This window comes from Phalacrocorax carbo, chromosome 23 (genome assembly GCF_963921805.1).
Source record: "Phalacrocorax carbo chromosome 23, bPhaCar2.1, whole genome shotgun sequence".
NCBI lineage: Eukaryota > Metazoa > Chordata > Aves > Suliformes > Phalacrocoracidae > Phalacrocorax > Phalacrocorax carbo.
Window position 1 is genome coordinate 1,582,774 of NC_087535.1, and position 22,345 is coordinate 1,605,118.

Consider the following 22,345-nt stretch of genomic DNA (forward strand, 5'->3'; position numbering starts at 1 on the left):
AACTTGTCATCAGCAACTTGGCCTGGATTGAATACCCTGCATTCTCCCAAAGGAAACCATATAAGACAGATGGGACACCAAAAGCAGCAAGAGATTAGGGTGAGAAGACATGCAAAGCAATCAATATGTGTCTGTAATTTCAAGGACAGGCTTGCCAGGGGCAACAGTAAGATTTCAGCTGGCTTGGACAAACTGGGGATCTTCAAAATGTAGGTTGGCTGAGACCCAGCAACCTCATTTCAGTAAACCCACCACAGGGCCAGCAGAAGGGAGAGACCAGTAAAACCAGTAGCCTTGAAGAATAAATCTATTTATTGTGCCATTAAAGGGAAGAGCCCAGCCAGGGTCAACCTACCAATTCAGCTTGAAGCAGTTTCACAAGAAAGCTTTGTTTACACCTCACCTGACTCCCTCGCTTTGCTAATTCAGAAGCCAACGCTTGGCCTCAAGTCACCTTTTCCCTGAATTCTGCAACCAGGCTGTATTTCTCCCGTCTGCCACCCACTGAGCTCAGCAGATGCTCCGTGGCGCCGCTGCAAAACATTGAGCCAATACATGGAAGGAGGGGAGGGCAGCAAAAATGCTGGATGGGGAGGGCAGCCCATAAAATATACACCTGTTGTCAATCAGAAGCCAAGGCTTATGTCAGCCTGCTGCAAATATTTTCCCTTACACCTCGGTGACCTTTTCAATCATACTTCATGAGGGAGACTGCTCCCATTAAGTGCCATTTGATCCTCTGCTAATGCAGCAGTTATGAAAGGACCACAGCACTTGTCATTAGGATAAACACCTTTGCAGTGGGCAAAGGCTGTGGAGAAGGGGCACACACCCGCTCTCCCCTCTGCTTCCTCGGGGCCCTTCCCCTCTGTCTGCCCATCACCACTGTTACAGCTTCACATTTGGACGAGGAAAGCTGAGCCTGGCTGAAGCACTAACCACTGTCTCTGCATCTGCTGCCTCAGCAGGCTCAGCTGCCAGTGCCTAAGCTAGCACGCAAAGAAGAGGGTCTGATTTTCTGGTAAGTGGAATGTTCCTCTGCAAGAGAGCAATTCAGGATAAAACACTCAGTGTGCACTGTCCCTGCAACACTCTGGATCACATAGGCTCAATTAACTTTTATGAAGGTGGCTCTACTGCAGCCGTCCACCGTCCAGTCAGGTCTGAAAGCCCACCTGAGCTTTCAGCTTTATCACGTTTAGAAAAAACAGGTCTCAGGGGGAGCAGGAACCCACCTCCCCTGCTGCAGCACTCCTTGGCATGGCCCTCAGTCTTCATACACGTGACTGCAGCCTGTTCAGGTGGCACACAGAGGGATTCCTGGACAGGACCTCCATGGGGCTGGGACTAATGGGTGGATGGGGGCTGCTGCCCTGCAGGACTGGCCCAAGAGAGAAGAGCTTGGAGGTCAGGGCAGCCTCTCCACCAGGAGCATGCAGAATGATGGCCACAATTCTGGGTACTGGGAGAGGCGAGATCCTGGAGGACATGGATCCCTGGTTTGATCTGGTGCCACGTTTCTCTGGCCTCTTCAGAGTACAAACTAATGCTGCCATTAAAGTCCTGCCAGCTGGCTCCTTCCAACTCCTGGTCACGCTCAGATGAGTGACCAGGACCACAGTATTTCAATAGCCCTTTGAGGAGGGTGAATAAATTCATTTCTCTGCCCCACACCAGAACTGTACCCGCACAGAATCCAGCTCTTCAGCCCTGTGGAGAGACCTATGAACTCCTGAAATGGGACTGACTTTAGAAGAAATGGCACACATAGGCAAATTAATGTGAATTAAAAGGTACTTGGCTTCTGCACTGAAATATTTGTCGAATGAGAAGGAAAAGCAATGAAATCATAGAATCATAAAATGTCCTGAGTTGGAAGGGACCCACAATGACCACTGAGTCCAACTCCTGTCCCTGCACAGAACAGCCCCAAAATTCACACCATGTGAATGGAGTGAATGAATGTCTCTTTCTTTTCCAGTTGCTTTGTTGTTCCAGCCCTGGCTCTCTAAATTGTGGTAGAAGCCTCCTGGATCTAGGGGAGCAAGAGAACACCTCCAGCCAGCAGAAGTAGCTGGGCTGCTGTTGGCAGCTGTGACGGATGGTGATGGTGGTAGCAGTGTTTGGGGCCACCTGGGCTGCAAGAGTTCAAGGTGTGGGTGCCTGCCTTGGTCTATCTGTCTGCCGTGAGCGGTATGAGATTGCTTTTGGGCAAACAGGAGATGAGTCTGCAGAAACACTCAAATATTAGCTGCCTTGGGTTTTAAATAAATCCCTTCTGGAAAAGACATCTACAGAGTGATGTTATGTTGGTCCCTGTGCAATGCCTCAAATCATGTCTGTGTCATAAAACACAGAATCACAGAAGGGAAGAGACTTTGGAAGTCTCTAGCTCAAGCCTGAACTTCTCTAAAGCTGTACCTCTGAGGTATTTTTGGCAGGCTAGAGCTCCATCACGGGAGCAAGCAGAAAAAATGGCAGTGGTATTACAGGATCACAGCTCTCTGCACCAGTACGAGCTGGTTATTGTGAACGCAATGGTAATCTCTGCCACTGGGACACCCTGCAGCCCTGGCCCCCGCTCCTATGGACTATCTGGCCATCCCTGTGTTACCAGTCATGAGTATTCCCCAACAAGGAAAGAATCATCAAGGCCGGCAAGGGACTGTGAAATGTGTCCATTGCCACAAGATGTCATTTTTAGCAGAATTTTGCTTATTTCTGTTGCACTTCAGGTAGAAGACCCATAGAGATCTAGGGAGGTCTCACAGCACACTGAGGGCCCTCCTCCAAGAGTCTGGAGGAAGCAAACACTGAACAGCAAGCGGCAAAGTTTCCTGCGGAGCAACTGCGGGTCACCAGCAGTAGCTTTCTGTAGGCAAGACAAAAGAAGTAACGGAGGAAATAATGGAGACACTCTCCACTGGCTTTAAATCACCAGGAAGAGGTTTCATCCCATCTGACAAGCAGATGAGTGGGCTTTCCCACAGCTTGCACTGTGTGCATAGAAAAGACAAACAATACGGCTCTGGGAGATCAGACTGTTGAAATATAAAGGGAGAGATGTTATCCTAGCCCTCAGGAGAAATTTCTTGGCGTGTGAGTGCCATCCAGGTGGTGATAACTGGGTATAATTTATTCAGGTAGAAATCCCTCTTCCCACTCTAACAATGTTTTGTTTGCTCTGTCCTGAATAACAAGCCCACCGATGCCCCAAAAATGATGATCCACAACACATGTGCAGAGCTCCTAATACTGTGCAATGACAAGAAGTTTCATCAACTCAGATAAATCTCCCTGCCTTCTCGGTGACAGTCCCTCATACTTCAGATGTCTCACTTCCCCTGCCTGCCAACATTTGAAATCTATAAATAGGGCCAACTGGGAGAGAAACAGGGGATGTACACTGCCACCCACTAGATATCTGTCAGGCTGGGGCATACCTTTGCAGGGAGTTAGTGGTAAATAAACAACGCAGCACTAGGCAGCAGGGGCCTGACCCTGCAGGGCTGGGGCAGTCTGGCGGATCGCTAATCAATCCAGAGCTCCCTCCAGAGCAGACTGGCTCTGGGCGATTCTCCAGCTCTCCTGCCACCTCAGGAGCACATGTCCCCGCTGCTCCGCCTGCAGCAAGGCTCCAGCAGAGACCCCACATCCCTGCAGCAGACCACGCTGAGCTGACGCTGAGGTTCAGGAGGCGACTGGGACGCCCGGCGCAGTGCTCACTGACCCTGGTGTCAGCCTTTCCATCGCTGCCAGTGCCCTCTGAAGCAGGATACCACCACCTATCTACCAGTGCCTTCCAGTACCCTACCAGTATCTTCCAGTGTTGCGCCAAAGACCCTCTGGCACAGCAGCCAGCTCTCATTCCCCTCCCTCTGCACAGAGGCTGCTCTCAGTGGTTTGCAAGTCCCAGCAGTGGAGATCGCCCATGTTTCCACAGAAAAGGCAGGTACCTCCCTCCACAGAGGTTCTTTGCTCCTACAGCCAGAGGCTGAATCTTGCTCTGCATTACACACCCCTTTGTCACTGAGCCCAGGAGAGCAAAGGAGGGAAATATGATTATTGGCTCACTCCTGCTGCTCGTGGGACCATTTGTCACACAGAGCCAGAAGCCCAGAACAATCCAGCGCAGGTGTTGGTGATGGGGGAGCGTTCAGTGGTGGTGTGTCACATTTGCACTGGCCACTCCTGTCAAAAAATACCACTTGGAACCTACCCTTGAAAACATCCTGACCAAGCAGAAAGCCACCACAGCAGTAGTGCAGAGCTGTTTCAGTGCCCAGGCCCTCTTTTGTCTTCCCTTCCAAGGAGGCGCCTCTTTGACAAGCAGGAATGGCTCTTTGGGAAGTACAGAATCACCTGCTTTCCAGTCAGTGTCTACTAGCTGGTAAAAGCTGTTAATTGCCTCGTATAGCCTTCTGTCAGCAACATTATCCCCTCCCGTCCTGCTGAGACTGGGACGAGGGATTGTCCTGCTCAGTGGCTGCAGTGGGACACGGAGAGGGGAAAGGTGAAATATGAGAAATAATATCCACGGCAGCAAGCAAAGCTTCCCGAAAAGACGTAAGGGAAGCAGGACTCCAAGGAGAGAGGAATGATGGGGGAGGAAAAGCATGGAGTTCTCTTGACAAAAGTCCAGGATCATTTTAAAAGGGCCCAAGAAATTATTTTTTAAAGTCTATTTTTAATACAACCTACATGCGTGATGAGAGCGCTGCCTGCCACCCTGCTATCTTATTACCTCCAAGATTAGCAACAAAAAGATTAATTTAGACAGGACAGAATATTTTCTACAGAAGTGTCACTGCCTTCTGGGGAGCAAGTCTGACCCGAAAAGATCACGTACAGGGAAATCCCACACCACAGGCAATCCCTCACGGATTGGAGTCCCCCAGCCGGAAATACAACAGTTTGGGTTAATTTCAGCACAGCTGGGGTGACTGCCGATGACAGCGTGTAATGGCTGTAATATGTCACTATAATTGATCATAAATATATGTACTCCACTACAGTTGATAACAAAAGCTGCAGAGACAACAGTGGATTAGGCCTACACTCCTATTCTCTGAGGAAAGTTCATCAAGCAGCTATTAAACACTGAAATGAGCCCGCAGTCTTTGGTGTAGGAAGTTCCTAAGACACAGACAGACAGATGGACGTGTGAGGCAAACCGGAGAGTGAATCCTTGTGCACTAGCACAGCTCTTGTACCCTGCCCCGCGCATCGCTGTCACACGGCGAGAGAAGCAGGCTGTTTGGCTCGATGTTCTCAGGTGATGCCTTATACAGAATCACAGAATCACACACAATACAGGTGTACTTATGCGCTTGTATGAAAGGGTTCAGTGTAATATGGGGGGACTGCAGGAGCTTCCCACCTGCACGTCCTCCATGTCCGTGCTTGCTCTTCTGGCTTATGTCTTAATTCCTCCAATTAATATAGAAATAAAAGGCTTATGATCACTCCCTGTCCCTTTTCCGAGAGGACAGCCCTCTCCAGTGCTGGTCCACACAGAAGATGACAAGCTACTGTAGCTGGAGCCTCTGTGCTCTCCTCCTTGAGGCTCAGCCTCGAAGTGAGAGGCAAAACTCCCATCCACGTTGATGGATACGTAGGTATGGCCCATCTGAGGAATCCCAAATTAAAAGCTGATGGCACAGCCGAGAAGGCACAGTGTTTGGGTTGTACTGAGGGAACTTGGCCACTTATTAACATTTTTGCATTCTCTTCTTTGCCAGAGAAACTGAGCATACACTTTACTTACACTGAAAATGACCTCCCCCAAACGCAACTGAATCACTTCTCCAAGGTGCTACTAACATTTCTGGAGAGCACCATGCTCTGAGGGAGTCAAATACAGATGGGATCCTACAACCACAGCCCCCACCCAGTCCCATTGACCCTTTCACACACTGGCAATTCATTCTGCCCAGGGGTCTCCACAGAAATCACTTCACCCTTTCCGAAACAGAGCAGCTGTTTAGCAGCAGCTCAGCATGGTGGGTCAGAAGACAACAAATCCCATATTCAGCTAAGACTTGGGAATTTTTAGGGAAACAAAACCCCAGCTGTGTAAGTTGGAAGAAGGCTGAGATACCTGGTCCAATACGGCTGCTCCTGGAACAGCACCAAGCAACCCTTCCAAACCATGGGGACTTGGCTTTAAACTGCCCCCGAAGAAGTGACCTCTGGCAGGAAAGACTTCTTCAGTCTCACGTGAAGTATTTTTCCCCAATCTGACCCAGAAGAAGGGATCCCTGACTATAAGCCCAGCTCAACAGCTCTTAGCTGATGAAGTTTGCAAGAGTAGATCCCGGTGTGATGTGCCTGGCATGGCTGTGGCCCAGCAGGATCATGACCTTAGAAGGTAAAACCGAGCTACAGCAGGCCTGATGCCAATAATACACTTAGGCCTAAATGTTCCAGTGTTTCATGCCATTACATCAAAAATCTTGGAGAAACTTATTTCTGGCTGAACCAGGTGTCACAGTAAAGACTGCCAACTTCAGTGTTTCTCTGCCAAGTCAGGAGGAGACTTACAGGGAAGCCCGCGCAGTGCAGAGATGGGCGCAAAGGAATCAAACAGCACAGGACTGTCACCAGAGGCTGTGGCCGCTCAGTCTCATAAACATGATCTATCACCCCCAGCCTGATTTTATTCCTTCCTCTCTCCCCCTCCACCACACACACATTAGTGGGAGGACAGCAGGAAGGGTGTCACTGATGCTTCATAGACATCTATACACCCAAATGTGCTGTACGCACCGCCTCTGCGGAGAGTGCTCTACACTGGTGTCTTAGAAGATGAAAAAAGTTATGTGTCTGGCTCTGCAAGGTCTCTACCTGCCCCAACTCCATAAAAGCGCATTCCCCTGCCCCCTTAGATGGCAGCTCCAGCAGATGAGGCTACTTCTCAGCCTCCTGTGTGGTTCACAGTAGGGCTGCATCACCACACAGGCTCCCAGGATCCAGGACAGAGCATCAGCTCTTTACAAATACTTCTGGCCACAGAGAATTCCCTTTTCCCTCTTACAAGGTGTCATGATTTTAGCTGGGATAGAGTTAATTTTCCGTGTTCCCCCTATACTCAAGAAGAAATCTTGAAAGAGAAAGTCAACTTGTTTAGAAAGAGATTATGAAGAACAACAGGTGCCGATCGCCACCACAACAGTGCACCGGCGGCAATATCGCACCAACCGAGACTCTCTGATCCCCATCCATGAGCTCATTCACCAACTGAGGAGCCAAGGAGTCATCAGTAAGACCCACTCACCCTTTAACAGTCCCATATGGCCAGTGCGGAAGTCAAATGGAGAGTGGAGGCTAACAGTAGACTACCGTGGCCTGAATGAAGTCATGCCACCACTGAGTGCTGTGGTGCCAGCCATGCTAGAGCTTCAATACGCACTGGAGTCCAAGGCAGCCAAGTGGTATGCCACAGTTGATATCGCTAATGCATTCTTCTCAATCCCTCTGGCAGCAGAGTGCAGGCCACAGTTTGCTTTCACATGGAGGGGCGTCCAGGACACCTGGAATTGTCTGCCCCAGGGGTGGAAACACAGCCCTACCATTTGCCATGGATGGATTCAGACTGTACTGGAACAGGGAGAAGCTCCAGAACACCTTCAATACATTGATGACATCATCGTGTGGGGCAACACAGTGGAAGAAGTTTTTGAGAAAGGAGAGAAAATAGTCCAAATCCTTCTGAAGGCTGGTTTTGCCATAAAACAAAGTAAAGTTAAGGGACCTGCAGAAGAGATCCTGTTCTTAGGAATCAAATGGCAAGATGGACGTTGGCAGATCCCAATGGATGTGATCAACAAAATAGCAGCCATGTCTCCACCAACTAGCAAAAAGGAAACACAAGCGTTTTTGGCTGTTGTGGGTTTTTGGAGAATGCATATTCCAAATTACAGTCTGACTGTAAGCCCTCTCTATCAAGTGACCCGGAAGAAGAATGATTTCAAATGGGGCCCTGAGCAACGACAGGCCTTTGAACAGATTAAACAGGAGATAGTTCATGCAGTAGCTCTTGGGCCAGTCTGGGCAGGACAAGATGTAAAAAACGTGCTCTACACCGCAGCCGGGGAGAATGGCCCTAGACATCGCCGAACGGGAAAAGTGGCCAGTGCTGTATCTCTGTACTGACTCCTGGATGGTGGCAAATGCCCTGTGGGGCTGGCTACAGCAGTGGAAGCAAAGCAACTGGCAGCGCAGAGGCAAACCCATCTGGGCTGCCGCACTGTGGCAAGATATTGCTGCCCGGGTAGAGAACCTGGTTGTAAAGGCACGGCATGTGGATGCTCACGTCCCCAGGAGTCGGGCCACTGAAGAGCATCAGAACAAACAGCAGGTGGATCAGGCTGCCAAGATTGAAGTGGCTGAGGTGGGTCTGGACTGGCAGCAAAAGGGTGAACTATTTCTAGCTCAGTGGGCCCATGACACCTCAGGCCATCAAGGGAGAGATGCAACATACAGGTGGGCTCGTGATCAAGGGGAGGACTTGACCATGGATGTTATTGCACAGGTTATCCACGAATGTGACACGTGCACTGCAATCAAGCAAGCGAAGCGGGTAAAGCCTCTGTGGTGTGGGGGACGATGGCTGAAATATAAATATGGGGAGGCCTGGCAAATTGACTATATCACACTCCCACAGACCCGCCAAGGCAAGCGCCATGTGCTTACAATGGTAGAAACAACGACTGGCTGGAAACATCTCCTGTCCCCCACGCCACTGCCCGGAACGCTCTCCTGGGTCTGGAAAAACAAGTGCTGTGGCGACATGGCACCCCAGAGAGAACTGAGTCAGGCAACGGGACTCATTTCCGAAACAACCTCATAGACACCTGGGCCAAAGAGCGCGGGACTGAGTGGGTGTATCACACCCCCGTCACGCACCAGCCTCTGGGAAAACGGAGCGGTACGATGGACTGTTAAAAACTACGCTGAGAGCAATGGGGGGTGGGACATTCAGGCCCTGGGGTGCACATTTGGCAAAAGCCACGTGGTTAGTCAACAGGAGGGGATCTGCCAGGCGAGCTGGCCCTGCCCAGTCAGAAATCCTACATACTGTGGAAGGGGATGGAGCCCCTGTAGCACACGCAAAAAGTACGCTGGGCAACACAGTCTGGGTCCTCCCTGCCTCCGGCAAAGGCAAACCCATTCGTGGGATTGCTTCTGCTCGAGGGCCTGGGTGCACTTGGTGGGTGATGCGGGAGGATGGAGAAGTCCGATGTGTGCCTCAAGGGGGTTTGATTTTGGGTGAAAACAGCCAATGAACTGAATAATATTCTGTTAATTGCTATATAATGTTGTATGTCATCACTACTATGGTTGCTATATGCCATATTAATGGTCTCATGGTGGGAATCTCCCAATTAATAATAATAAAAAATGAACTTTCAATTGAACCAAGCAAAGTGCAGCAGTGATAGAACAAGGACTAACAGTGCAGCGGTGATGGAACGAGGACTGACTTCAGCGTGCAACGATCCAGCACCACACACAGCGCCTCTCTGAGACAATCATACAATAGATGGAACCCAAAGTCATGGACTAATGAACTCAATGGACATTTCATGGACATTTTACAGGGGTGGTCCATAGACTAGGGGAATGATAAATGAAATCTGTATATTCTGTTAAAGGATGAGAAGGCGGGTAGGGGTTATTGAAATTGTATTGGATAGTATGGGACCTGAGCATGATGTAAATGATATGGAATAAGGGGTGGATACTGTCATGGTTTTAGCTGGGACAGAGTTAATTTTCTTCCCTGCAGCTGGTGCAGTGCTGTGCTTCGGACTTAGTGTGAAAACAATGCTGGTAGCACACCGATGTTTTGGTTGTTGCTGGGCAGTGCTTGTACTAGTCAGGGACTTTTCCAGCTCCCCAGGCTCTGCCGGGGGCACAAGAAGCCAGGAGGGGAGGGGGCACAGCCAAGAGAGCGGATTCAAACTGACCAAAGGGATATTCCATATCATGCAATGTCATGCCCAGTATGTTAACTGGGAGGGGCTGGCCAGGGGAGGGAGGCAGCAATCGCGGCTCGGGGATGGGCAGTGTTGGTTGGTGGGTGGTGAGCGGTTGTATCGCTTGTGTTTCTGGTTTTTTCCTTTTCCATTTTATTATCTTATCATTATTGATATTGTTATCATAATAATTATTATAATTATTATTTTATTGTAATTATTAAACTGTGCTTATCTCAACCAACAAGTTCTTTTGCTCTTCCAATTCTCTCCCCCATCCCACAGGGGTGGGGGGAGTGAGCGAGCGGCTGCGTGCTGTTTAGTTGCCGATAGAGGCTGAACCACAACACAAGGTCTCTGTTCTTTACTCAGGAAAGCACACCAAACTCAAGCAGAGGGACACAGTGTGGACCACTGGCTAGAGCACTGCCCTGGGGTGTAGCAGCTCTCTCTTCTAGTCTTAGCACCGCAAAAGGCTTGAGTGAACTTGAACAAGGCCTCTCTCCTCAGCTCTCCTGTTTGTAAACAGTGAATATTTAGACTGGACATGGCTTCCAATCTAGGGGCAGAAGTAGCCTACGAAATGGTTAAATGCAACTAAGGTGGAGAAGTGTGAGTCAAGCCCTGTGGGACACAAGCCATGTCTGGGGTGTTTTCCCCTCACCGCTCCAGAGACACCCTGCCACCCACACAACAAGTCTCCTCACCATCACACTTCAAGGTGCGAGTGAGCATTTGCTGCACAGCCGTGAGCCATGAGACCCAACACCAAATCCCATGGTCCAGATTTACCCTTTCCTGGCTGTTACATTAATGGTTGCTCTCCACTCCATTCATCCCATGAGAGGTCATGCTTGACAGAGGGTCCTTCACAACACCAACCTGTCTGTGCATGACCAAAGGACACACGCTGACACTGTATCTCCTGGGTTATCAGAGTCCAGCATGCTGGGAAAGCCACATCTTCTGTCAGCTCCCACGCAGGCACCAGCTGCTCCTGCCTGTGATTCACAATGTTTGTTCGTTAACATATGCTCAGAAATCTCTATGAGGCTTCTGCAGGTCTTTTTAAGACTGTCAGGTCTTCCATACTGAGATCTTAATGTATCCTCAGAAGAGCTTCTTGTGACCCTCACAAGTTCTTCAGTCACGCTCACAGAAACCCTGTAGCACTGCTGCATACCATTTGATCGAGGAAACCAAGGTATGTCGCCAGAAGCCACTTCCTTGGAGCAAGGGAGCTGACAGCAAAAAGAGAGAAGAATTGCTATTCCTTGGTCTAACCCACCATCCTGCGCTACAAGAGAACTCTGGGAGGTTGCATCCTCTCCTGTCAGTTTACAGTTCTGAAAGCATTTTGTGAACAGGTTTCATTTTCAGCTTAATACAAAGACCTGATCATTTTGCTGTAGGTGAAGAATGAAGTGTCTTTTCCCTGAATTATAGGATGCCTTTTATATTGGTAGGCTGTATCTCCAGGATATTTACAAGTTAATCTGTTTGTCTACAATTTAAAATAAATTGCCCTTTAAACATCCGGCAGCTGATGTGATCCCATTGTTGTGCTGGAAGAAGGTTTACAGTGTAGTTGCTAACACCCACTTCCAGAAATAACAACGACAAGCTCTTCTTGTGTGTCCTTAGCTGCTGGTCGTGTTAACAAAAATGCCACCTGTCCTTCAAAAGCTGACACCACGAATACCAGCAAGGACTAATTACATGGGTAAGGGGAGAGTTCAGGGCATTAACGCTGATGCCTGATGCATTTCCCCTCTTTTACAGAGTTGTGTTTCTTTGTTTCCTGTGCCGATCTCTGATTCCCTCCCCGCCCCCACCAAATGAATTGTGTTTGGCCTCTATTCCCAGGACACTGCCTATGGAAAGCTCCTCCAAGGCACCTCTCTCACCTGGCTGCTGCTAACAAAGTGAAAGGCAGAAATCGGGAATGAACGGCCCCATGAAGTAATTCCTAATCCTGTGGTCTCCAAAGTATGATGAAGCCTGTTGCCAGACCACTGTGCGAGTCACGGATCTCTGCAGGCCAGTTGCAGTGGCTAACATCAACCCAAATCACTCAGAATCCAGGGCAAGATCTCTAAGGGTTCAGGACCCACTACTGGAGCTAGATTTTTGAAGGGACCTGCATTGAGCACACCAAGAAATTCAGGAAACATGCCCACATCTGTTGGATCTGTATAGTGGTGCGCCTACGAATGAGGACAAGGCTGAGCAACAGGTAGGGAGAAATAAAGCAGCAAATCTTGCTCCCTCCAGCCAAACTTTCTCTTTTTCCACTGCTGCTGGGCTCTAAACACAGCGACAGTGATGACATCCAGAAGATAACTGATCCCCCTGCATCTAAGTTACCTGGGACAGACAAAAAAGGCTGCTGGATAGGGGAAAGCCAGCAAAAAAAGGGAAGAGAAAATGGTCTCCTGGAGGTGGTGTGTGTGAGATCTCCCTCCTATCGCTACGAAGGAAACGCACACGCAGCTAACCCTCCCTTCCAAGGAATCAGAAACCAGTCTGTTGAAAAAGGAGCTTGAAACTGAATTGCAGCTTTCAAGCTCATCTTGCATTTGGTGGGTCTGACTTTGAGGCACCCACCTAAAAACCCGATCCCTGCATTCAGTGTCTCAGCTGCCTGGGCTGCTCCTTTACTTACTGCAGGAGGGCGGCTCAGTGGCCTGTCCCCAGTTCAGGCTGCTTCGTCCAGGCGACTACCCAGCTTACTCCAGCCCCACAAGCAGCAGTGGTGTGTACCTTTGGGCTGCAGAAGAACACAGAAAAACAGATTGCTGTGACAACAAGATAAAAATACCTCCTCACCAATCGTGCTGGGAAAGTTGGTAACATAAAACCCCTGTGGTCATCTGGCTATTAAATCTGTAAAAACTCAGTCATTTCACAACATTGACAGCATCCCACAGCCAGGCCTAAGATTCTGCTCTGAAGTAAGATCTGTGAGCTAGCACCAAAGAGGTTCTTCTGCTCGGCAACACTGGAGTAGGAGGAACAAATTAGAAGTCCCTTGTGCATCTAATACTCAGGATTATTCTCATGGAATATCTCCTTGCATCAGCCCATCTTATGTCGGCCACGGTCCCGTAACAGACTCCAGCTGAGTGTGGGGGGAATGCAGCCACGGCAGCGTCAGTATTTTACACAGTACAACAACAGGGTGAGAAAATGCTTTTACATAGGTAATTCCCACACCTGGGTGCATGGAGTGGTGTGGGGCATTTTAAAGGCTGGCAGTCCCCACAGTCTATACATTCTACAAACCCTACAACAAGCAGTTTTGATCAATTTAATCTATTTCTCTATTGTATAGAATTGTCTAACTCAGAAAAGTTAAAACTATACGCCAGACAGACATTCCCCTCTGATTTACACCTATTTCTGGCTGAATTTATCTCACTTTAGTCTTCTCATTTTTATTTTCATCAAGGAAGCAAACTCTGTCCGGACTGGAAGCACCCCCCGCACGACGGGCCGTGGCTCCCCGTGCCGCCGTTGCAGACAGGCGGGATGGGGCTGCAGCGCGGCGCGGCCCCATCGCTGGAGAGACACGGCCACAGCGGCCTCGCCCTGCCCGGCCCCGCCAGGCGACGCACAGCCGCTCCGGCCGCCAGCCGCACGGTTTCAAGAGGTTAAACCAAAGGTTTGGGGCTCTTTTCCCTTCCATCAACAGAAGCTTTTTACATGAAAGAGAAATGGATCCTGACTTTACCCGGCACCACAGCCAAAGAGCTCTCGTAAATCAGCCAAATGCCCGAGCGAGCGGAGAAGCAACTCGACCCACGCGGCTGCAGCACGGAGCTTCCCGGGGAGCTGCCACGGGAGCAGGGCCAAGGCCAAGGTTATTTCCATACTTGCAGTTAAGGGTGCGGCCACAGAAAATGGGGCAAAACCCAAGACACTTCTAGAGCCAGAGCTCAGAAACGTTCTCTTTGGGCAAACACAAGGCCCCACGGCCTTGGGAACGCACAACGTTGTTATTGGCACAACGACGGAGCAAGGATGAGTCATGGGTTTCTAACACAAGAGGCTGACTGCAGACCGGTGGCCTCTGAGCCTAGACGATCATGAATAGCATTTATAACCAGACATCAGCCAGACAACATAGCCAAGGGCCACTGTGGCCCGGGTTTTCCCCTTTGATGGCAGAACACCACCTTTTGTGGGAACGCCGCGAGGCCGGCTGAGGGGAGCGGCCCGGCATGCAGAGCCCGCTGCTCTGAGGGAGGACGGGGCTCTCGCGGGGCTCAGCCCCAGGACGGGGCGGCATGGCCTAACCCCGCCGGGCAGTAGCGCTGCCGCCCGGGCACCCGCCGGGCCGATGGCCGCCCGCCCGCCGCCCCGTCCCCTCAGCTCCGAGAGGCGGGACGGGGGTGCGGACCGGCTCCTCAGGACCCGGCGGGGCGACCTGCCTTCCGACTGGCCGCGGGTACTGCCTGTCACGGGGCGTCACCCTCCGCAACCAATGGGCGAGCAAGGACCGGGGTAGGGGTGGGGCTTGCAGGGGCCGGGGGTGGCGGGCGTCCGTCGCCGGCATCGCGCCGCAGGTAGGGCTGGGCGGGGGGTGGCTTGAGAGGAGCCCGGCCCGGCGCCTTCCCTGCTCCGCTCCCGCGCTGCTTCCCGCCGCCGGGGCCCGGGCCGTGTGGGGTCTCGCCGGGGAGCGGCTGTGGGGGAGCCCGGTGGCCGGTTGCTCGGCGGGCGGAGGCGCTCCGGTAGCGCCGGCCTGGGTTATCGGCGGCATCCCGGGAGCCCGGCGGCTTGGAGCGGGGTGGGGCTGCGCTGCGGGAGCTCCCGCAGGGCCGAGCGTCCGCGGGGGCGTTGACGGGCCGCCGCCGGGGGAAGCCGGTGTCGGGGTGGTTCGAGCGCAGATCCCGGGGCGGGGCGGTGAGGGGCAACGGCCGGAGCCGCCTTAAAAGGGCTGCAGGTGATGATAAAGGCGGAGAGTTTAGGGGGGGCGCCCCTCTCGGGGGGCTCAGGGCAGGGAGCTGCCCCGCTCCTCAGCCGCGGCCTCCGAGAGCTTGGCCACGCGTGAGTCCCCCTCACCCGCTGTCGCCCCCGGCGCGGTCGGGTTTCGGTCCGGGCACCGCTGCTTTCGGACAGGTGGCTGCTGTGGGCGCGGGTGATCGTCTGGGAAACAGGAGCTCTGAGGCATGTGTGCGAGTGCCCCTTGGGGCGTGTGCTGTCAGGCCCGGAGAGCACTACGGGTGAATGGCCCTTTGTGGGGGTTCCTGATGGGTGGACCCTGCCTGGGTGCCATTCCAAGTTCCTATTTTGTTAAACACGGTATAATAGATCACATGTTTTCCCCTGCTTTTATTAAAAGTTACAGTTATGTGTTGTTTGGATTATTGGCATTTAGTTGAGCAGGCTAAAACTAAATTCCAGATACATGCTCCATTGTTGAGTTAAAAATTCAAAGGAGTAGTTGTCCAAAAACACCTAAAATGGGGAATGTGCACAGTGCAGTTCAGATAAGTCATATGTTAACCAGCATAACCAGTTAACCATACCTATAAATACCTGAAGGGCAGGTGTCAGGGGGATGGGGCCGGGCTCTTTTCAGCGGTGCCCAACGCCAGGCCAAGGGGCCACGGGCACAAGCTGGAACACGGGAAGCTCCCCCTGAACATGGGGACAAACCCCTTCCCTGTGCGGGTGCCAGAGCAGGGGCACAGGCTGCCCAGAGAGGCTGTGGGGTCCCTTCCCTGGAGACATTCACCCCCCGCCTGGACGCGGCCCTGTGCCCCTGCTCTGGGGGTGCCTGCTCACGCAGGGGGTGGGACGGGGTGAGCTCCAGGGGTCCCTCCCGACCCCCGCCAGTCTGTGATTCTGTGATTTTTGATGAAGAGCTACAACCCTGATGTGGAAGGGTATCTCCAAAGACAGAACTGTTGTTTGAGGAGGTTTCCGCTAACTGGGGTGCAAAGGGTTAAGAAATCCTGTGATAAGCTGATGGGACTGGAATGCTTTTTGACGGTTTCTGGCAGGCCAGTTTGTTAGAAGTGGCCGGTGTTTTGTTTAGACAGAGAAGAGAGAAACTTGGTGTTTGTAATCCAGAAAATGGATGAGGAATTAGTTAGTTTTTAGAGTGTTGATGTAAGATAAAGCAAACAGTGATAGGATATTCCAGTGACGTAAATACCAGTGGAATTACATTAGGTAATAAGAGTGTAAGTACCTGGAGTTCGCTGTGGGATTACATGTGCCGTATGGAGCTGATTAATGAAGCTGTAAATTACCTTCCCTGAACAAAGCTCTCCTAAAGTGGCTTTTCAGAGCTCTCCCCAAGGTGGCACCACAAGGCCTTCTGTCTCCGGGCACTGCCCTTGCGAATGTGAATGCCAGCCTTGTTAAGACTAGCTTTACTTTTTGTGTCAAAGAAAATGAACTCATATTCTTTTGGATTTGTTCAAACACACATCTCCAGAACAATTTCATCTGTGTGTATGTGGCAAAAGGCATATAATGAATTCACCAAGCTAGTAACTTGAAACAATTTTTAATAATTAGGATTTTACTGAACAGGTATCTTGAGGTAAAGGAGGTTTAGGAATCAGGAAATGTTCCACCCCCTTGTGGCTCATGAGAGAGGATAATACACTGACCCCTTCAGAAGCAAAACTCTGAGTATCAGAAGATGAATGATTTAATATTTATTATACAGTACAGCAGCAAGGCCCCAGTGTACTTCTTTAGGTTGCTCTTGGTCCATGGTTTTCCTGATTCTGTATCTTTTACTGGGCAGAACTGCCAGCAGCAAAATACCTGTTGCAGAGCTCCACGATAGTAAGAGAGTAACAGGAGGTTATGTGGAGTTGCAGAAGTCAAACTGTTAGGAAGTCAGCAGTACTTTTTGCAGGGCTGTGGTAGTTTGGATGTGTGGCTCTAGATGGTGGAAGCTTTTTTGATAGGAGTGTTTCTTGGGATCTGTGTGAAGTGTTTCCAGGAGCTTCTGACTACCCCAGATTGAGGGATAAATTTCTAATTCCTGGGCAAAATAGAGGCAAGTGGGCCAAAAAAGAAGGCTCAAACTAACTCGTTCTGGCTGCGTTCAGCCAAGATCCTCTATCCTGGATGTGAATTTTTGTTTCCTCAGGCTTCCACGATGTTTGCCCGGTGCACGCGGAAGTGCCCAAGCCCCGTGCTGCTGGTCACGCTGCTGTGCTGCATCCTTTCTCCTCCAGCACAAGCCAGCAAGGTGAGTGAACAGCTTCAGCCACAAGCCCTGACCTGTGTGTGTAGCACGATGGAAACAAAAATGGCAAAGAAGCAACTGTTTTTCTGTGGAAGTTTGCAAAGAGAAGGAGTGCTTTAGCAGATGTGTATTTATCATCTGTAGAGCCGTGAACGTTCGTTGTGGTGGCCTCTGCCCTGCCTTCTGCTGTGTTTTGGAGATTGCGTTTTAAAATTTGAAAAGTACCTGGCACCTGGAGCAGAGGTGCTCAAGACACTTTAAAACAGTGAAGCTATTGATGTGAAAGCAGCAGCGCAAGAAGAAGAGACATGGTGTGAAGTCCTTTCTCAGAGAATGTTTTGCCTTTCCCCCCGCCCCTGGGTGGTGAGGGCAGCACAACTGCATGCGTGTGTTCGCTCACTAATGCTGTCTCTTGTTTCTGCAGAGCTCGGAGGACATCCGCTGCAAGTGCATCTGTCCCCCGTACCGGAACATCAGTGGGCACATTTACAACAAGAATGTGTCGCAGAAAGACTGGTAAGTTGTGGGTTGAAGCCTGAGGGGGTCGGTCCATGAAAGCCAATGCTCTGGATTTTCCAGCTGGTGCTGAGGAAGTAATTCCCTGCCTGGGCATTTGCAGAGGAAGCCGTTTTCGTAGGTGAGGCAAGGCAAGGGCATTTTTTGAACAGAGATTGAGGCTTGATTTCTTAAGCCACGGCTCTTAGCAGATGTAGGGTGTACCCTCCAGTCCCTTTCACCTGGACCAGATCCCTGCAGAAGGCGCTTGGACAGTCTGTCCCAGGAACTTTGGGCTAGCTGAGCTGTTAAAACCGGATCAGCATTATCAGCCTGACGGGAAAGCTGGGACACAGAAAAAGTCACCCCAGCCTCCTTCCACAGAGCATCGGTTTCACCTTGTCCCGTTGCTGATATTGGTTTCTTTGTGTTGCAGCAACTGCCTGCACGTTGTGGAGCCGATGCCGGTGCCAGGGAACGACGTAGAGGCCTACTGCCTGCTGTGCGAATGCAAGTACGAGGAGCGCAGCACCACCACCATCAAGGTAATCCTGGGTCTGCTCCCTCTGCCTGGCTCCTTCTCCTTGCCACGCCGTCCCAGGCACAGCTAGCCTGGTGGGCTCCTGGAGAAGAACCCAAAAAGGGAAGTATCACAGCTGGTACAGGGTGGTAGCGCCAGGCGCACCACGTCTGAGTCAGGAGGGCTCCTGGCAGCGAGGAGTGGGCTGCACGGGAGCGCAGTCTTCTTGCTGAGGGTGTGCGACAGTGCCAAGCGCCTCTGAGTGGGGACCCATCTTGTTGGTCTCCTTTCACATGCAGCACGTGTACTAAATTGGCACAGCGCGGAGAAGATCGGCACGGTTTGTGCAGTGACGGCACTTACATCTCATCGGCCTTCCTGCAGGTGCAAGGGGCTTTCTAGTGACCAAAATCAGAATGAGATCAAACATCAGAGGCAGCTGTGAATGGGGCTTCCTGGCCTCTGTGGTGCTTCTTACCTACACTACCGATCCTTTTCCACTGTGCTGTTGTTAAATGCAGGTGATCATCATCATTTACTTGTCCGTGGTGGGGGCACTGCTGCTTTACATGGCTTTCCTTGTGCTGGTGGACCCCCTGATCCGGAAGCCAGATGTTTATACCCAGCCCCTGCGCAATGAGGAAGAGAACGAGGTGAGGCCACGCTGCTGGGGTGTGCAGGGCGCATGCGGGTGGCTGCGGTTGCGGTGGGGACAGCGTGGTAGGGTGACCAGAGAACGGCTGACAGGGAAACAGAGTGACTTCTTGCTTGTCCCCTCTGATCCAATGTGGGACTAGCACTGTTGCTTTTTGGGCACTTACCATGGGTAAACATTTAACTCAAGCTGTGCTGATCATGCTGAAGCACAAGGAAATATTTAAAGTGCAAGTTCTGTATTATGAGCCCAAGATGAGACCTGTCCTCTGGGGCAGGGGGTGGCTTTTTACCAAGTGGCCTGAATTTGGCGTGTCCATGTAGATGAAACCAAAAGCCAAATGGTCCCTGTTTGTGCAGTGTCCTAGGTGTAGTTACTTGGTGGTAAGACTCCAGGGAAGGATGGGTTTAATAATTTGTTAAACATGGGGCTGGCCTCTCTTCTAGACGCTTAAAAGAGCAGCCTCTGAGGTGCTGTTGTTTGGCCCTGCTCCGCTCTGGGGATGGGCCCTGTTGTATCCAGGCTCTTGTTCCTTGTGCTTCTCCCCAGAGCAGAATTTCATTCAGATCCCACCTTTTGGGGGACATTGGCATAAGACAATTAGGAGATTAGGACCCAGCAGCAAAGAGACACAGATTCCAGGGGAGGACAAATTTCATGCTGCATGAAATTCATGCAATTTCAGCATCTAGCATACAGCATCCTTCCCCTTGGGAGGGAGGCAGTGCTTTAGGGGGAACGATTGAGCCTGATTCCAAGGGGGATTTCAGAACAAGAGCGCTCCGTTTTATAAACCTTTTCTTCTTCCCCTGAGGCTTCCCTTCATTTGTAGGGGAAGAGAGAAGACTGAGATGGGCTGCTCTGTCAGAGAGGAAGTGCTGGAGGCAGAGCTGATGGCTAGTGTGGAGTTGGGGAGTGGCTGCATGTGCAGTGAGGAGCTCTCAGCTGGGTTCCATCTGTAGCTCATGCTCTCTGTGGGATGCAAGGGCTGCCCAAGATGTGCTGCCTGTTAGTGCAGCGTGTGGCTCTGCAGCACAGCTTTCCCTGCAGGTTCTCAGTTCAGACCTGTGCAGTTTAGCAGGGCGCAGCTCTAGGCAGAGCTCTCCCCCAGAGCTAAGTTTCTGCCCCTGGTGGAGCCCCGGGGCTGTGCTCGAGCATTGCTCTGGCCGCCGCTGCAGGCCCCAGCTGCTGGGAGGAGTCAGGAGGCCTTCCCTAGCATCTGGGGACTCCGGATGACAGCGATTAGCTCAGTCACCCTTTGAGAAGGGACGCTGCAGTGTTTGAAGATGCTCTCCTTTGCTAGTGTCTGAGAAAACCACTGGATCAGGCTGTCCTGTTTATACCTTCTTGTGAGTATAAACTATTTGGCCCAATTCTTCCATACGCTGATGTAAGCGAGGAGGTGCTGCTCTGAAGCGTGCAGTCCATCCATTACCTCCCTCTGCTCAAAAAAGAAAGGCCTGCAGGAGGAGATGAATTGTGTTCTAAAAGTATGCTTTTGCTCCAGTGCTCCACAGAAATAATTCAGACTAAGGTCTAGGTGCACACCGTAGGTGCCTGACACTAGGTGAGGTTTATCTTACTTTAGTGTGCTGGACTGTAAACTCTTCGGGACAGGCCTTGGGATTGCCTTGGTGTTTGTGTGCCACGGTGGATCCCCATCCCAGGGACCTTCTGACGTTACTGCAGTATAAATGTGGTGGTTTGGAGCAGTCTAAACAGCAGGGCTGGACTAAAGTCCTGCAGCACCATCTGAGAAACAGATGAGCAGCTACTGTGTAAGCTAGTGCACCGAGGACAGGGGAAATTGTTGGCCCAGTTTCAGTGGGGTGGTGCAGTTTGCTTTAGCAGTGTGGCCCCTCGCAGACTCCTAGCAGTGGATTTCCAGCAGAGGTTTAGACTTAGTTCAGTTCCTCTGCGGGGAACTTTTTATTTGGGGCCTGTGACTTTACCGTGGGTGATCCCCCAAGAGCCAGCTTTCCAGCCGGAGTTGCGGGGCTGGCGTTGAGGAGCTCTGAAAATGAGGTTCTTGATAAGGACAAATCAAGCCTTGAATTGCTCTTTCAGTTGAAATTTCTCCCAGAGTTGAGCTGTCACCTTCTGTGTTTGGGCTGGGCGTGCCTCGACCTCTTTCACCGTTTCTTTCCGTTGCAGGATGCTCGCTCCTTGGCCGCAACCCTCACCCCGTCTGGTGCTCGAGCCAACACGGTGCTGGAGAGGGTGGAGGGGGCCCAGCAGCGCTGGAAGCGCCAGGTGCAGGAGCAGAGGAAGACAGTTTTCGACCGCCACAAGATGCTGAGTTAGATCTTTGCTGAGCTACGTGGCACCACTTCCCAAGAGACAGGGTAGCTCCGCTGGTCGAGACGGACAGCAAGTCATCCTTCAGGACGTCTGTGGTGTTGACTGAAAGCTCTAACCTTCTCTTGATTTACTGTCCTCATAGAGAGAGGCAGACCAAAATGCTTGCCTCTGGTTTCGTCCCCCTGCCCTTTACCTCTCAGCCCAGAGGCTCCTTAACCCTTGCCCGGCTGAGATCTGTGCTGATCGTTAGCCCCGTGGCTGCATGTAAATGGTCGGTCGTAGGCAGCGCCGCTGCCCGGGCTCACGGCTGGCTCGAGCAGGGGCTGCAGCTCCAGCATGCTGTGCTCAGCTCGACCCTGCGGGCACCACTTGCCTGGGACTGATGCCTCTGTCAGCTCACCCCTGCGTCAGAGCCAGGGGTCGTGGTACAGAGTGTTGGATGCTGGCTGAGTCTTCCTGGGATAAAAATAGCGGGATAATTTTTATGTGGGATAAATCACGTGGCACTCCTCCAGGATAAAGAAGCCTCCTCTTCCAGTTTGCGCCGATGTTAACTGGGCGTTGTGGTGCTGAGACAAGTGGATTGCACTGGAAGGAGGAGGAGGGGGCTCCCTACCATTGGTCAGCTGCTGCTTGCACTTACCCTGGTGTAAACCGAGCAGATTTCCACTCTATTCAGTGGAGTCTGTCCAGATTTACGCCAGCATAACTGAGATTGCAGCTTGTTTCTGTGTAGGTGAGCATTGCAGAACTGACGCGTGCATTCACAACTAAGAGACCAACAGGTAAAAGGTTGATTTACATTTATATCTTTCCTGCTTTAGAAGTAGATAAAAACATACTGGGGAGAAAGCTGTCCATTTGTACCCACGTTAGTAACCCTTGACGCTCTCACAGTGTGGTCAGGGGCATTTATGTCCAAGAGAACTGGGGCAAAGGCTTTACTGGAGCATTGTAAACACTGGTCTGGGTCCTGGGGCCCTGGAAAGGGGACACGGGATACTCAAAACACTCTGAGAGCTCTGGCTCTACTCGGGCTGTGTGGGGGGAAGCGAGGAGAGTCTGCAATGTGTGTATTGATCCCACTGAGAACATTGATAACATCAGGAAGGCACTGGACTTTATCATGTAGCATCTCTGTATTAAATGCAGATGAAGATCTATTACATGGCTGGCTT

General features: G+C 51.4%; 1 protein-coding gene across 1 annotated transcript; it reads left to right on the forward strand.

The window, feature by feature from the left end:
* Positions 1-17,103: 17,103 nt before the first annotated feature.
* On the forward strand, positions 17,104-22,331 carry TMEM9 (transmembrane protein 9). Its single transcript, XM_009514717.2, has 5 exons — positions 17,104-17,199; positions 17,621-17,712; positions 18,128-18,236; positions 18,733-18,864; positions 21,021-22,331. Exons 1-5 carry the CDS (start codon positions 17,107-17,109, stop codon positions 21,168-21,170), a joined length of 576 nt encoding a protein of 191 aa, XP_009513012.2. The 5' UTR covers positions 17,104-17,106; the 3' UTR covers positions 21,171-22,331.
* Positions 22,332-22,345: the final 14 nt, after the last annotated feature.

What these genes read in the sequence shown, in the direction of transcription:
- TMEM9 (XM_009514717.2), top strand. Translation starts at nt 17,107, where the DNA reads ATGTTTGCCCGGTGCACGCGGAAGTGCCCAAGCCCCGTGCTGCTGGTC. An exon ending in CTCCAGCACAAGCCAGCAAG is followed by an intron (nt 17,200 to 17,620) that starts GTGAGTGAACAG and finishes TTGTTTCTGCAG; the next exon opens with AGCTCGGAGGACATCCGCTG. An exon ending in AATGTGTCGCAGAAAGACTG is followed by an intron (nt 17,713 to 18,127) that starts GTAAGTTGTGGG and finishes TTTGTGTTGCAG; the next exon opens with CAACTGCCTGCACGTTGTGG.